At 32.6% G+C, this 12,446-nt stretch overlaps 1 protein-coding gene across 1 annotated transcript; it reads right to left on the minus strand.

Annotated features, from left to right (window-relative positions):
* Window positions 1–2,216: 2,216 nt before the first annotated feature.
* Window positions 2,217–9,176, minus strand: LOC100792972 (NEDD8 ultimate buster 1). Its single transcript, XM_003533810.5, has 11 exons — window positions 8,771–9,176; window positions 8,293–8,415; window positions 8,091–8,187; window positions 7,387–7,422; window positions 6,775–6,962; window positions 6,527–6,629; window positions 3,782–3,963; window positions 3,636–3,713; window positions 2,977–3,079; window positions 2,814–2,907; window positions 2,217–2,743 (listed from the first exon to the last, which is right to left on the minus strand). Exons 1-11 carry the CDS (start codon window positions 9,070–9,072, stop codon window positions 2,379–2,381), a joined length of 1,671 nt encoding a protein of 556 aa, XP_003533858.1. The 5' UTR covers window positions 9,073–9,176; the 3' UTR covers window positions 2,217–2,378.
* Between the last annotated feature and the right edge of the window lie 3,270 nt (window positions 9,177–12,446).

Here is a 12,446-nt window from a genome sequence, read left to right on the forward strand (position 1 = left end):
CATATTAGTCCATTCGGTGTTTCCTATAGGGTGCAAGAATTAGAAAAAAAATAAATATAGAAAGCAATTGTCTTAGCCAAAGTATCTCTGAACCATTTTTTCTTGTGTGATATTGGATACTCCTGAGTTAAAAGTTAATGACTAATCCCTCGATGTACCAATATCCATTTAAAGAGTTGATATCTTTCAATAAGTATTTTTTCATACACACAGATAAAGGATCAAACCCATGACCACATGTTTATGGGACAAAGTTATTTGTCAATCATGTCACACCTTGTTAGTTCTTTCAACCATCTTTATTTACCTTCTTTTTATCTATATCATATAATTGATTTTCTTAATTATTTATCCCTTCCAATTTAAAAAAGAATATTGTATCACAATTAAAATTATTTATTATAAATCTAAAATATGATTATATGTTAAAAATACTAGTTGAATTTATTAATTTTAATTATATAAAAATAAACATTATCTTGTAGGTTAAATTGTAATATAGGTCTTCCTATTTATTAATTAAAGCATTTAGTCCCCATATTTTTCAGAATAAACAATTTTGGTCCTCCATCAATTGACTATCCAAAGTCAAATGTTGACTTTGATGTGTCATATTAGTGCTGACGTGGAGTTTATATAAGCCGTTGATATGATACTTATGTGGAAAAAGATTAAATAAAGTGAAAAATTAAAAATATTTTAATAGGAATTGAACTCATAAACCTTTATTCATAGACAAAGCAATAAATCACTTAGACACTTGCTTTGTTTAGTTAACTATATTTGCATTTACTTTCTATGTATCATTAGTCAAGAGTTATTTTTTTTTAAAATTATCAAAATTTATAAATTAAAAAAATAATATATAAATATTTTTAATTTTACGTAAATAATTAGAGTAAAAATAATCTGTATATTAAAATCAATTTACAAAAAACTTTATGTCAATAATTACATATTAATTTATGAAATTTAATTTTAAATATTTATATATTAAATGTTTTTAATTTATAAATTTTGATAATTTAAAAAAAAAATTAATAACTCTTGACTAATGATACATAGAAAATAATATTAATATATTTAATTAAAAAAAGGAAGTATTTTAGTGGTTTATTACTTTATCTATGAATAAAGGGTCATGAATTTAATTCCTATTAGGAAATTTTTTATTTTTCACTTCATTTAATATTTTTCCACATAAACATCATTTCAACTACCTATATAAGTTTTACGCCAACATCAATATGTCATATCAAAATCAACGTTTAATTTTATATGAGCAACTGATGAAATGACTAAAATTACTTATTATGAAAAAAGGAGACTAAATATTTTGATTTAGAAATAAAGAGATCAAAATTATGGATTTGAAATTGTAGATAGACCAAAATTACAATTTAGCCTATCTTGTATAATACACATGTTAAAATACTTGTTAAATATATATTTTGGAGTGACATTATGCCAAATAATGAAATTGATTTTTTTGAAATGTACTTCAAAAGAAATACTATAAAATTACATTTTTTTTTTAATTATAACTCGATGATTAAAATTATAATAGATTATTATAAATTATTTCTACAATTGCGCCTTTAAAGTATACTTTTTTTGTTTTTGAACCTTAATGTTTTGATGGGATTAGAAATAAATAAGAAAAAGAAATAGAAAAATAGAAGTGAAGAACTTTATCTGTTTTATCTGGATGAGTGAAAAAGAAACAATAAATTACATGGAAGATATTTTTATTTTTGGTAAAAAAAAAACTAACTCATTGTTTTTTCTTAAAAATAATTTTTTTAGAACATTTATTTGTAAGCAATTAAAACAAAAAATGAAAAGAAAATCATTTCTCTCCAATTTCATGTCAATTTTGAAATAAATATTTGCTAGTAAGTTTTACGAAAATAACTTCTCTCTTTATTTTTTTTTGTTCAACAAACGGTAAAAAATTGATATTTATCTTTCTCTTCTCTATTTTCTTTATTTCAACCCAAACAACAAACAAAAGATGTGTCAAAATTCATGATCTATGAGCTGAAGATTCGGGCCTTTAGAGAAAGTAAGAAATTATAGCATCCTGCATGCCTCAATAATGTTATACAATAGTTACTTTCTTTAACACTTGCGAGGCATAACTTTTGTGTAAATTTTCCCTTGTTATATTTGGGAATTTCAAAAGCAAATCAAGTATTTAAATAATGCTGAATGAATTTACCATCGTAAAAACTCCAGGGAATGAGCACATATTCATATGTTGTACTCATCATGCTATTTACATAAGCTCCCGCAAGGAAGAGCAGAAATACGTTCATTATTTATATCACATCCTGCTATTTACATAAACTGGTCGATATTATTCAATCATTTTTTTCTTACTGGGAGGGAGCAGTTTTCCCACAACTGCCTGCCGACTCAACCAGGGAAAGGTACTCGGTTATGGCTTCCCCTTCGACGTTAACTTCGATGTCATAATCAGCCAAGGCATCTGCTTTCGCTATATCTGCAGAGAGCTCATCTTCCATCTCTACATCGCGTTGTTCTGTTATACTGGGATCTTCAACCTCGTTCATCGCTATATCAGAATCAACATTGTCTGGCAAAGGAGCAGATGAACTTGCACCACCATGGGAAGCAGAAGCTGAATTTTCTTGAGGTTGTGTGGGGTCAGTCCCAGGTTGTGCTGTTAGTCTTTGCAATACTTCTTCTAAACTACCTCCGGCCTCAAAAGCAGCAACCACTGCAAAGAAGCAGTATTAGGTATCACCATAGAACATTGTTGTGCCTTGAATCAAGATAACTTTTTGTACCTCTTGATCTTTCGAAACCCATTTGCACAACGTTTCTAATTTCAGAATCTCGTGCTTGTTTCTGTCTCTTCCTTTTCCTTGACTCGATATTGACCTTCATGTTGATGAGAGTAAGAAGGAATATTGTTTAAAGTAACAGAATTTTATCAAGACAAATAGTAACCTGCAAAGCAGAATTAGTTTCTGGATTCGTCAAATCATCCAATGCTTTCTGAGTGTCATTTTCATTTCTTCTAAGGGCTTCAGCAGCAAGCTCCTTGTCAAATCTGCCAGAATAGCAGTGTCAGTCTGACTAGTGTATGCTTATGTGAAGCAGCTTTATAATTATAATACTAGTATAATAAACCCTTAATTTCATTCCTGAAGTATGACCCTCTATCATAATTGGTCCCTGACATTAAAGAATTATATAAGTAATCCCTCAAATATTAGAAATTAAGCTAAGTAATCCCCAAATATTGAAAAACCCTTCAACTTGAGTTAGTAAAATATATCAACTTAAGGACAAAACTAATATATATTTAATATTTGAGCAATTACTTGTATAATTTTATTACTCTAAGAATTACATAGGAGAAAGGATATTACTTGTGGACCAAATAGATGGTTTAATCAATACTAGTATGATTAGCAAATAGACTCACAATAAGAAATATAATAATCTGTTCATGTTAGAATTGCATGTATGCAATGATAGATGCCACGCATGAATAGAGAAATTGTAAGTGTCATAAGCCTAGGTACTTCCAATATGTAAAAGAAGTAGCCTCTTTACGGTACCAAATATCAATATTTACAATACAGCATAAAGATAACACTAACCCAATAGAGACCAATTCCTTCAATCTCTCTAGATCCACAGCTTTCTTTAAGGGTGTCATCCCATACTGCTTTTGTTCCCTGGAAGCAAGCTAATTTAGAAAGAGAAACCAAAGAAAATAAAGTCGATAAACATAAGTGTCACTCACTTAATTTCATTTCTCCTCCGAATATCTTCCTCCCTCTTTTGCAATTTCTTTGCCTTCTCCTCAGCAAGGAAATCAATGGCACCCCCAACATCTTGATTGTTCATTCGCAATGCTCGCTTTGCATCGCGTTCAACAAAGCCCATGCTCATAACAAGTGATAAGGCTTCATCTGGCACTTGCAGCTGCAACAAAAAAGGACATTGCTTACAAGAAGAGTAAAAAAGTAATGTATGTTATGCTAAATTCTTTGGCAGGAGTATATGTTCTTTTTATTCTTCTTTGAAAGAGAAAAACGGGGCAAGGGGCTTACAAAAACAAACAAATCTGGCTATATCAATCAATATCTACTAGTACGTTCAAAATTTTAAATTAGTAATGTTGAACTCTTAATGCTATAGAAGCTTGAGCTTCAGCTGCTATTTATCTAATTTAATGTACATCCTTTAAGAATAATATGATATATGTCACAGCTAACAAACATTGATGCAAGTGTAACATTTAAAAACTAAATTAAATAACTAGAAATAATTAGAATTCAAAAATTAAGATAGTAGTTTACAAACTTAGGAATGATTAGATACTTGTAAACTAGTATAAGGTAAATTAAATGATAGAATAAGACAAATTTAATTTTGATTTTAAATAACATATATTTTATTGAATTACCATTGTCTGAACCCAATACAAGTAGTTTATGACTTGGGTACAAAAATGAGATCACATGAAATTTGCTCACAAACATATAATGTATTTACATGGAGAGACGGATGATATATCTCCTTCGATTTCATCAAAGGCATATGACAGCACCCTATAAAAGTCTATACTTGTAATGTTGAAAATGTCTTTTAATTCCCATATAGTTGTGTTCCTCCTGAGATTGTAAAAATGGTTAACATAATATTTTATAAAGGAATATAATATATAAAATTTTGATAAAATATGTTTATATAAAATATATGGTGACAACATGGGTTAAATAGTAAAAACCGTTTATATGATTTTCCCATTTATTAAAAAATAGGCCAGAAACAAGTCGTCTCTTCCCGTGCTAAATTGCGATTTCATGTGGGGTGACCACCGCTACTCCAACCTGGGATGCGAAACAAGGTTCTGATAATGTGAGTGCCTGACAAGTTATCAATAGCGTTTTACAGCAGATGGCGGTGAACACCTTTATGCGCCATATCAATATGGCAGATGATGTGGCGGTCTATGACAGAGACATATATATTTATATATATAAAAGCAGTAGAAAAAAAGGGAATGACTTTACAGCTAATTTATAAAAAAGGTTCAAATTGGTCCTCCATCTATTTCACCTAACACCGCTAAGTCTGTGAAACCTTAAAAGGTCTCCCACCGTGGGAAATGACTTTACAGCCGTTAGATCCTTCTCTTTCTTAACTAATGACTGAGATTATTCTTTTTTTATTCTATTTATCTTTTTCCGGTTTTATCCCTCTTTTCCCACAGTCACAGACAACCATATGCCACCAGTGACATTCCCAGTGGTGGCGTTGCATTGTTCCGACGGTGTTTTGTTCCCTCCGTCGCTTCTGTCATGGTCACTCACGGCTTCATCACCAAAAACCTTAAATCGTTAATTATAACCACATCAATCTCAACCCGTCGAGGAGATCGTGAGCGAGTAGCAGACATCAGGGGAGGGTGACGAGACCCTCAGCGAGAACCCACCGACACGGAAAGGGCGAACCCACACAACTCCAGCGCCGCATCAGAGACCAAGAGCGAGTAGCAGACATCAGAGGAGGATGGCAAGACAACAATGCTTTGAACCACCGCACCCCAACTCTTAACCCAAACCTCCAAAAAATCAGAAAACAAACCAACAACACAGCTCTACGTAGGTTTTAGGAGTGAACACGGTTTTAGGAATGAAAAGAAAAAAGAAAAAAAAATCTAACCATCCATTTAAAAACCATTAGATCCAATGGTAGTCCCACATTCACCAAAAGACACGTTAGTACGTCACCTATGTGGACTTTACCGTTATCGATTTTGATGGATTGGACAGAAGGACCAAATTGGACTCTTTCTAAAAATTAGAGGACCTAATTGAACCCAAAAACAGAATTGAAACTCTGAAATTAAAAAAAAAAAAAACATAGAACAGTTCTGAAAAGGGAATTTCAGCACCAACATAAACAAACATAATAATAATGAGAATGAAGAACATTTGAAAGGAAAAAGGCGAAAAGAATAAAAGAAAACAGTTGAGGAAACAAAGAAAGAAGAAAACACGAAGGAAGAAAACGAGTATGTTGGGAGTAGAGTGTGTAGCCAGAGCCGAATGGGTCACTGGAGGTTGCAATTTGATGCATTGGCTCAATATCATTGACATATTGGGTGACCTTTGTGTGTGTAGTTTTGATTTACACAATCGATTTGAGATAAAAAAAAAAAATATCTTCTATGTATCTTAAGTTTTACAAACAAAATAGTTAACTATGGCATAAGATAGCCAAAATTAAATTATATCTTAATTTCTCATTAAAAGATATTGTTATAGGGATTGAAAATATTTGTAATAGCATGACAAATGAATTGTTTCTCTTAATTGACATTTTAGGCGAACATTAGCTCAACAAAAGAAAAAGCCTAACATGATACTATGGAATAACAAGGTTGCATAAAAGGTTTCATCACTTAATAGAGCTCACTTCAAAATACACTTTTTTCATGTGAGCAGTTATAACAATAAGCTATGATACTTTAACAAACCTGGATAAACTTTGTCCTTGCTGAGGCTAATGTTTTTTTGGATTTCTCCAATTGGCCAATATGATATGCCACTACCCCTTCAAGTAGCTCTAGTCTCAAATGCCTGTACATAAAACCAAATTAAATTAATTATTCTAAGTTGAAGAAATAAGTAATGAAAATTAATCTACTTTGAATTTCATCCCAACAATGTTGAGAATTTTAAAGGAAAAAAATATATATACAAGATCCGGGAATGAACAACTCACAATGCGAGTTCTGGATATCGACCTACTTGTAAGAGTCTGAGGCGAAAAGAATCCTTTCCATGAGCACGTTCAATACCTTCCCGAGCCATTTCAAGACGCTTTCCTGCATCTGAGAGCCATCTGATGTCTCGTATCATAAAATAGCACCATACCATGTCTATTTGTAGTATTGGAACATTGTCAATGAGCTGAAAGGAAAGAAATTGTATTAAACTCGGACTGGTTTGACTCCTCTCTAATGTGATGGATGAAGTATAGAAGGAAAAAAAAATGTAGAGTTATAACCATTTATTAAATAAAAAACAAACTGTTTTTGTGATGAAATGTATAACAAAATATGTTGTTAAAATACCTTACATTTCAATCAAGATTTATTAAAATGCCTACATACTTTCTTTTTAAAATGCAACTCTCACCTTAGAGGATCCCAATCCTATATTCCTTGTAAAGACTCAATTTTTTTCTATGTAATCCAACTGCTTCATTTGCTTCTTTACAAAATGCATGCACACAACACTCACTTCAGAGGGAAAATGGGCTATTTCTAATGTCAATTAGATTTGGAAAAAAACAAAAGGAAATGAGGATGTAGATTAGAATCAGATCTCTCACCTCAATGACTTTTGGATCACAAAGAGAGAATGACTCCTGCAAAAATAAATTAAATTTGAATTCTTGAATTAATAGTGAAAATATAACAAAAAACTATGCATAGCAAGACAGGAGAGAGACCATGTGTGCAACTTCATGAATTATAAGCCATAGTCACCCAAAATAATAATAATCTAGCAAAAGTCCTAATCAAAATGTCAAGGTTAAAGAAAGAGGGTAAAGATGTCAAAGAAACTACATCCAAAAAACCCTTGCCCTATACCCTAATAAAGGCAATGGTCGTAAGTCAGAGTGCCTATTCATCACATTACATTGAGCTTGAGCACAATGTTGAGTTACACCGACAGCATTATTGCAGTTTAGGACCTTCTCAACGAATTACACTTATGGTTTCTTCAAAATGCATTGTAATGGGGTTACGGTTAGGAATTCCTCGTTTAGTGGAATAAACTAAACTAATTAATGTGGTACTTAAGGCATGAGGTGCTCCTGCCTAATGGACTAGTCTATTGCATTTGACACTCTTCTTATTGGTGCTTTCATTGAAAGTCGGGATAAAAAAAGGTCTACCAGGCTCTCACTCGTGCTCAAGTCCTAACGGTAAATGCAGGTGCATCATGTGAATTTGGAAGAAACAACAAGGGGTGTCAATGTGAGTGTAATTGGTTCATTTGAACCATTACATAAACTGATCAGAAACTAACCTCTCCCATGCTAAGCACTTCCAGTGCATCTTTGTAATTCCCCTGTCTGATAAGTCGCTTCCCCTTCGCGTGAAGCATCAGTCCCATCATCACTGCCCTGCAAAGCAGAATCTTGATCATCACATTCCAACACTCCAATTCCACACTAAAATGTCAAAACAAAAAACAGAACTTTACATATACACATGTGCATATAACATACCTCTGATCAGTCTCAGAGCCTAATCTCACTTTCTGTCCACTCTGATCCTCAACTTCAATATTGAAGTCTTCAACTGGCAATGCCCCATCCGCATGCCTGTCCGCCATCGCATTCGCAGCCGCCCTGTTCACAACAAACACAACCAACTAAGCACATGTTTGGATTAAAGTTTGCAAACTTAAGTTTGAGTTAATGCGTGTTTGGTTAACCGTTCAAAAAGTACAGTACTTCTGGGCACTGCCGCTGAACGTACTTTTGGATAATAACTCAATTGTGTGACATGTTTGATTACTCTCAAAAGTACACTTGCTCTCCCAACACTGATAAAGGCAAAACCTCAGTGTGCAAACCTACCTTCGAGGGTAACCAAACATGTCACGAAACTGAGTTTCCTCTACAATTACGTTCAACACACCCAAAAACGATGGCGACGCTTATAATTTCCAAATTAAAATTGTGTGAAGGTGCGTGATGTAACCTTATACGCGCGAGTCTGGAGGAGCGTTCTTCCTGGGCGAGGAAGGAGTGTCCTTGCTGAGGAGTGGAGGTGCGCGTGGCGAGGATCTTCGCATTGTTCTTGACGCCGAGTTGGGCAAGAGTTTGGGGCGGAACGGCGTCGTCTTTGAGAATCTTGCCGGCGCAGATGAGGTTGATGGAGTCGGAGGAGGGGGAGTTCGATCGGGCGGCGACGAGGTCGCGGAGCGTAGCCAGGGTCCACGCCTGGAGGTCCACCTCTTCCAGCACCCCTGCCCATGTCCCTCCTATCTTCAATCTCGCCATCGCAGTTCGCACACTCGGTTTCTGAAAGTTAACGGGAAGGTGGAAACGGAATAGCGTGTTTTCCTATTCCTCAACGAGAAAATGATTTAGGATATTCTTTTTTGAGTTTTATGTTCGAGTAGGTCAAACTTACTTCTGAAGTAGCTTCTGATGATTGGTGTAATTTTCTTTAGGTTAAATTAGTTTGTTTATTCTTCTAATTTTTTTAGTTTTATTTTGTTTTTTAATTTTTTTTTTAATTTGATTCTTTAATTTTTTTATATTGATTCAATTTGGTTCTTTAGTATAAATAGTAAGAAACTACACTTTGCTGTTATTCAAAATGTTAAGTGATTTTAAAGCGTCACAAAATCCACAATTTCTAAATAAATAAATCAACTTTAAAAATTAAAAGATCAAATTGAATAAAAAAAATAAAAAAATCAAATTAAATCAATTTTAAAAATTAGAGAATCAAATTAAACCTAAATAATAAATTAAAGGAATAAAAATTAATTTAATATTTTCCTTATAAGATGATTAATGATTATTTTAAGTATTAATATCAACTAAATGATTCAATTTAACAAAAAAAATGAACAATATAAAAGTGTGTTTAAGTAAATCCAAACAAATCCTAACTTAACTTCTTATATTATTCTATCTATATTTTTTTTTCTAACTTGAATATGAACATTTTCTTTCATACAAATGTATGTTAGCGTATACATTACACAAAATAAATATTTATTTTATACAACTAAAGTTTATAATTTACAACAAATAGATATTTTCACTATTTGTAATTTATTTAAAAATTTCAAATTCATGTTAAACATAAAGATATTGAAAATGATAGATTAAAAGTGATAAAAAAAATTAAACCACTCAATTGATATATTAAAAGTATTAGATGATATATTATATACATGTTAGGAGCATATTTGAATTTGAGTTTAATGGTGATGCATAAATGGTGTAAAATAGTTTTATATCGCCATCTAATCACAAATCATCGTTGATATGACTTAAGTAATTACCATAAAAGTCAACAACATTACTATACATGGTGTGTAAAACTTTTTTTTTTTTAAACTGTTATTGTATACTCCTTTTTTCTCTTTAAATTTTGAAGAACACACACACACATATATATCAGAAGGGATCTAAATACACCGGTGTAACTTTGACAACTATTGCATCTTTCTATAACTTTTAACTAGATAATGTTTTCTTAAAACTCAACATTATATTGAAAGTTCCTTTCACGTAGATCACATATGCAAAATTTCATATTAATCCAAAATCATTTGCTACCTCTTTCATATAAATTAAAACTAACGTAAATGAAAGTGAATGTAAGGAAGATAGGAGGCACGAGGAAGAAGAATTCATGGAAAGATTGCCAATGCTAGTTGTTAGTTTTGGTAAGAATGTTAGTGGGGGATTCGAACTCACGACCTCTTCCCTCCTCCTCCTTCTTTCAACCCTTAAACTCTTTACCCAATCACCAAGTCAATGTTTTTTTTAATGAAAGATATTCATATTATTTCTTTCAAAAATTGCTCAACAATACAATGTGAGGCATTGTTGAAACAGTAAGGGCCAACATATAATTTAGATACTCTTGCTAGCAAGTGGGCAACTAAATTCGATTGCCTCTTTACACAACCAACTTGTAAGTTTGGCATAGAACTAAGATGTTGCCTACACAATTTTTGATGACTCCTAGCTCATAAACATATTCCTTAGCACAATGCAGGTCGTGCACTACTTGGTTGCAATCTAATTCTATGATTGCATGCTCAATTGCAATGCTCTTCAACCAATTGTTTGATGTTGTAATTGATTGCCGACTTCTTGATGGCTCACACAATATGACATTTTACTCAATATCTTTGTTGGTTAGAACCCTCCACCGTTTAGAACCTTCTATAGGTAGCCTTTTCCAAACCTTGACAATCAACTCTGACTGCTTCCAAGATCAATAATTATCCCCCAAAAACCAACAATGAGGTTTTCAGTGTGCTTTGTCCCCACTCATATACTTTTCAAGAAACTTCTCAAAAGATTACTCATCCCATAATTTTTCCAAGTCAAGCACGCAAACTTCCGGAAAGGTTACTCATCCAATAATTTCTCCAAGTCAAGCACACTTAACTGTGGAGTTCTTTAGTGATGGACTACCAAAAAGTATATGCATCTAGTTGGTATAGGTAGTACCAATTAATTCCTTTAGGTTATCCTAATTTGTGTAGTTCTAAACCTACACAACTTCAGATCCTTCTCATTCTGGTGTGATTTGATCGGGGGTGTTACAAATGTCAGCAAACCCAGTGCTTCACCTTTATCATCCCAATCAATAAGAACTTGTATAAATTGACCCTCATCATCCCTTAAGCAAAAACCAACTCCAAAACTCAGATCATTTTTAAAGAAAGCAACATCAACATTACATTTAAATGTGTCTTCAAGGGGTGGTCTCCAAACTATCTATTGGTTTAATGGGGTCTCATTCATCTCCCTATATGTAGGTCCTCTTCCTTTTGGCTAGCTCCTCAAAGTTTCGTATGCTTTATGTGCTACACGAGTGGCACTACTAGGAATGTCTTCCTAAAGCTTTGTGTTTTGACTTTTCCACATATTCCATGGGGTCATAGCAATTGTTGCCAATTGTTGTTGATCAATTGCCTTGCATGATGCAAAAATAAATTAAGAAAAACCCTTTGCTTCCTCCATGTTTGAATATATGGTATTCCACAACCCTGCAACAATCCACACACTCTGAGTATAGGCACAATTTTAAAATGTATGCCATTAGTTTTCAACGTCAATATCACAAAAAACACAAGTTAAGTGTAATGCCCTTCGTTACAATAACAACTCATAATAAAAATATACTTTAAAATGCCCACAAAAGAAGAATTTAGAAATTTCAATGATTCAAAATACATCAAATATTATAAATAAATGAGTCCTTACATAAACAAATAACTTTATTCTCAAATATAGGCATCTACAAAGTTGAACTAACAATAAAGTAAGTCTTGAATTCTCCCATTTCTTAAAAGCTTCTTCCTCGAACTCAGAAAATAACACTTTTAATAAAATAATAATTCTAGTGAATAAAACAAGTTGTAAAAGAGTTCACAAATAGTGTTGTTCTCAACTAGCACGGTAACCGGAAAATCCAATCATGGTATCCACAAAATTGAGTTAAATGCATACATACATACATACACACACATGCACATTTATAAAACAACTACAAATTTATTCACACAACAAAAGAACATTCCAGTAAATAAACATTGACACTTCATTGCATTCAATTCTTGAACAAACAATTATCACAAACCTAACTTAGTCATTCCCAAAATTACTAGATTCAACTC

This window comes from Glycine max, chromosome 9 (genome assembly GCF_000004515.6).
Source record: "Glycine max cultivar Williams 82 chromosome 9, Glycine_max_v4.0, whole genome shotgun sequence".
Lineage (NCBI taxonomy): Eukaryota > Viridiplantae > Streptophyta > Magnoliopsida > Fabales > Fabaceae > Glycine > Glycine max.

Coding starts and splice junctions, on each gene's coding strand:
- LOC100792972 (XM_003533810.5), bottom strand. CDS start 9,072: ATGGCGAGATTGAAGATAGGAGGGACATGGGCAGGGGTGCTGGAAGAG. Junction 6,963..7,386: donor GTGATCCAAAAGTCATTGAG/GTGAGAGATCTG, acceptor CTTTCCTTTCAG/CTCATTGACAATGTTCCAAT. Junction 3,714..3,781: donor CGGAGGAGAAATGAAATTAA/GTGAGTGACACT, acceptor GCTTGCTTCCAG/GGAACAAAAGCAGTATGGGA.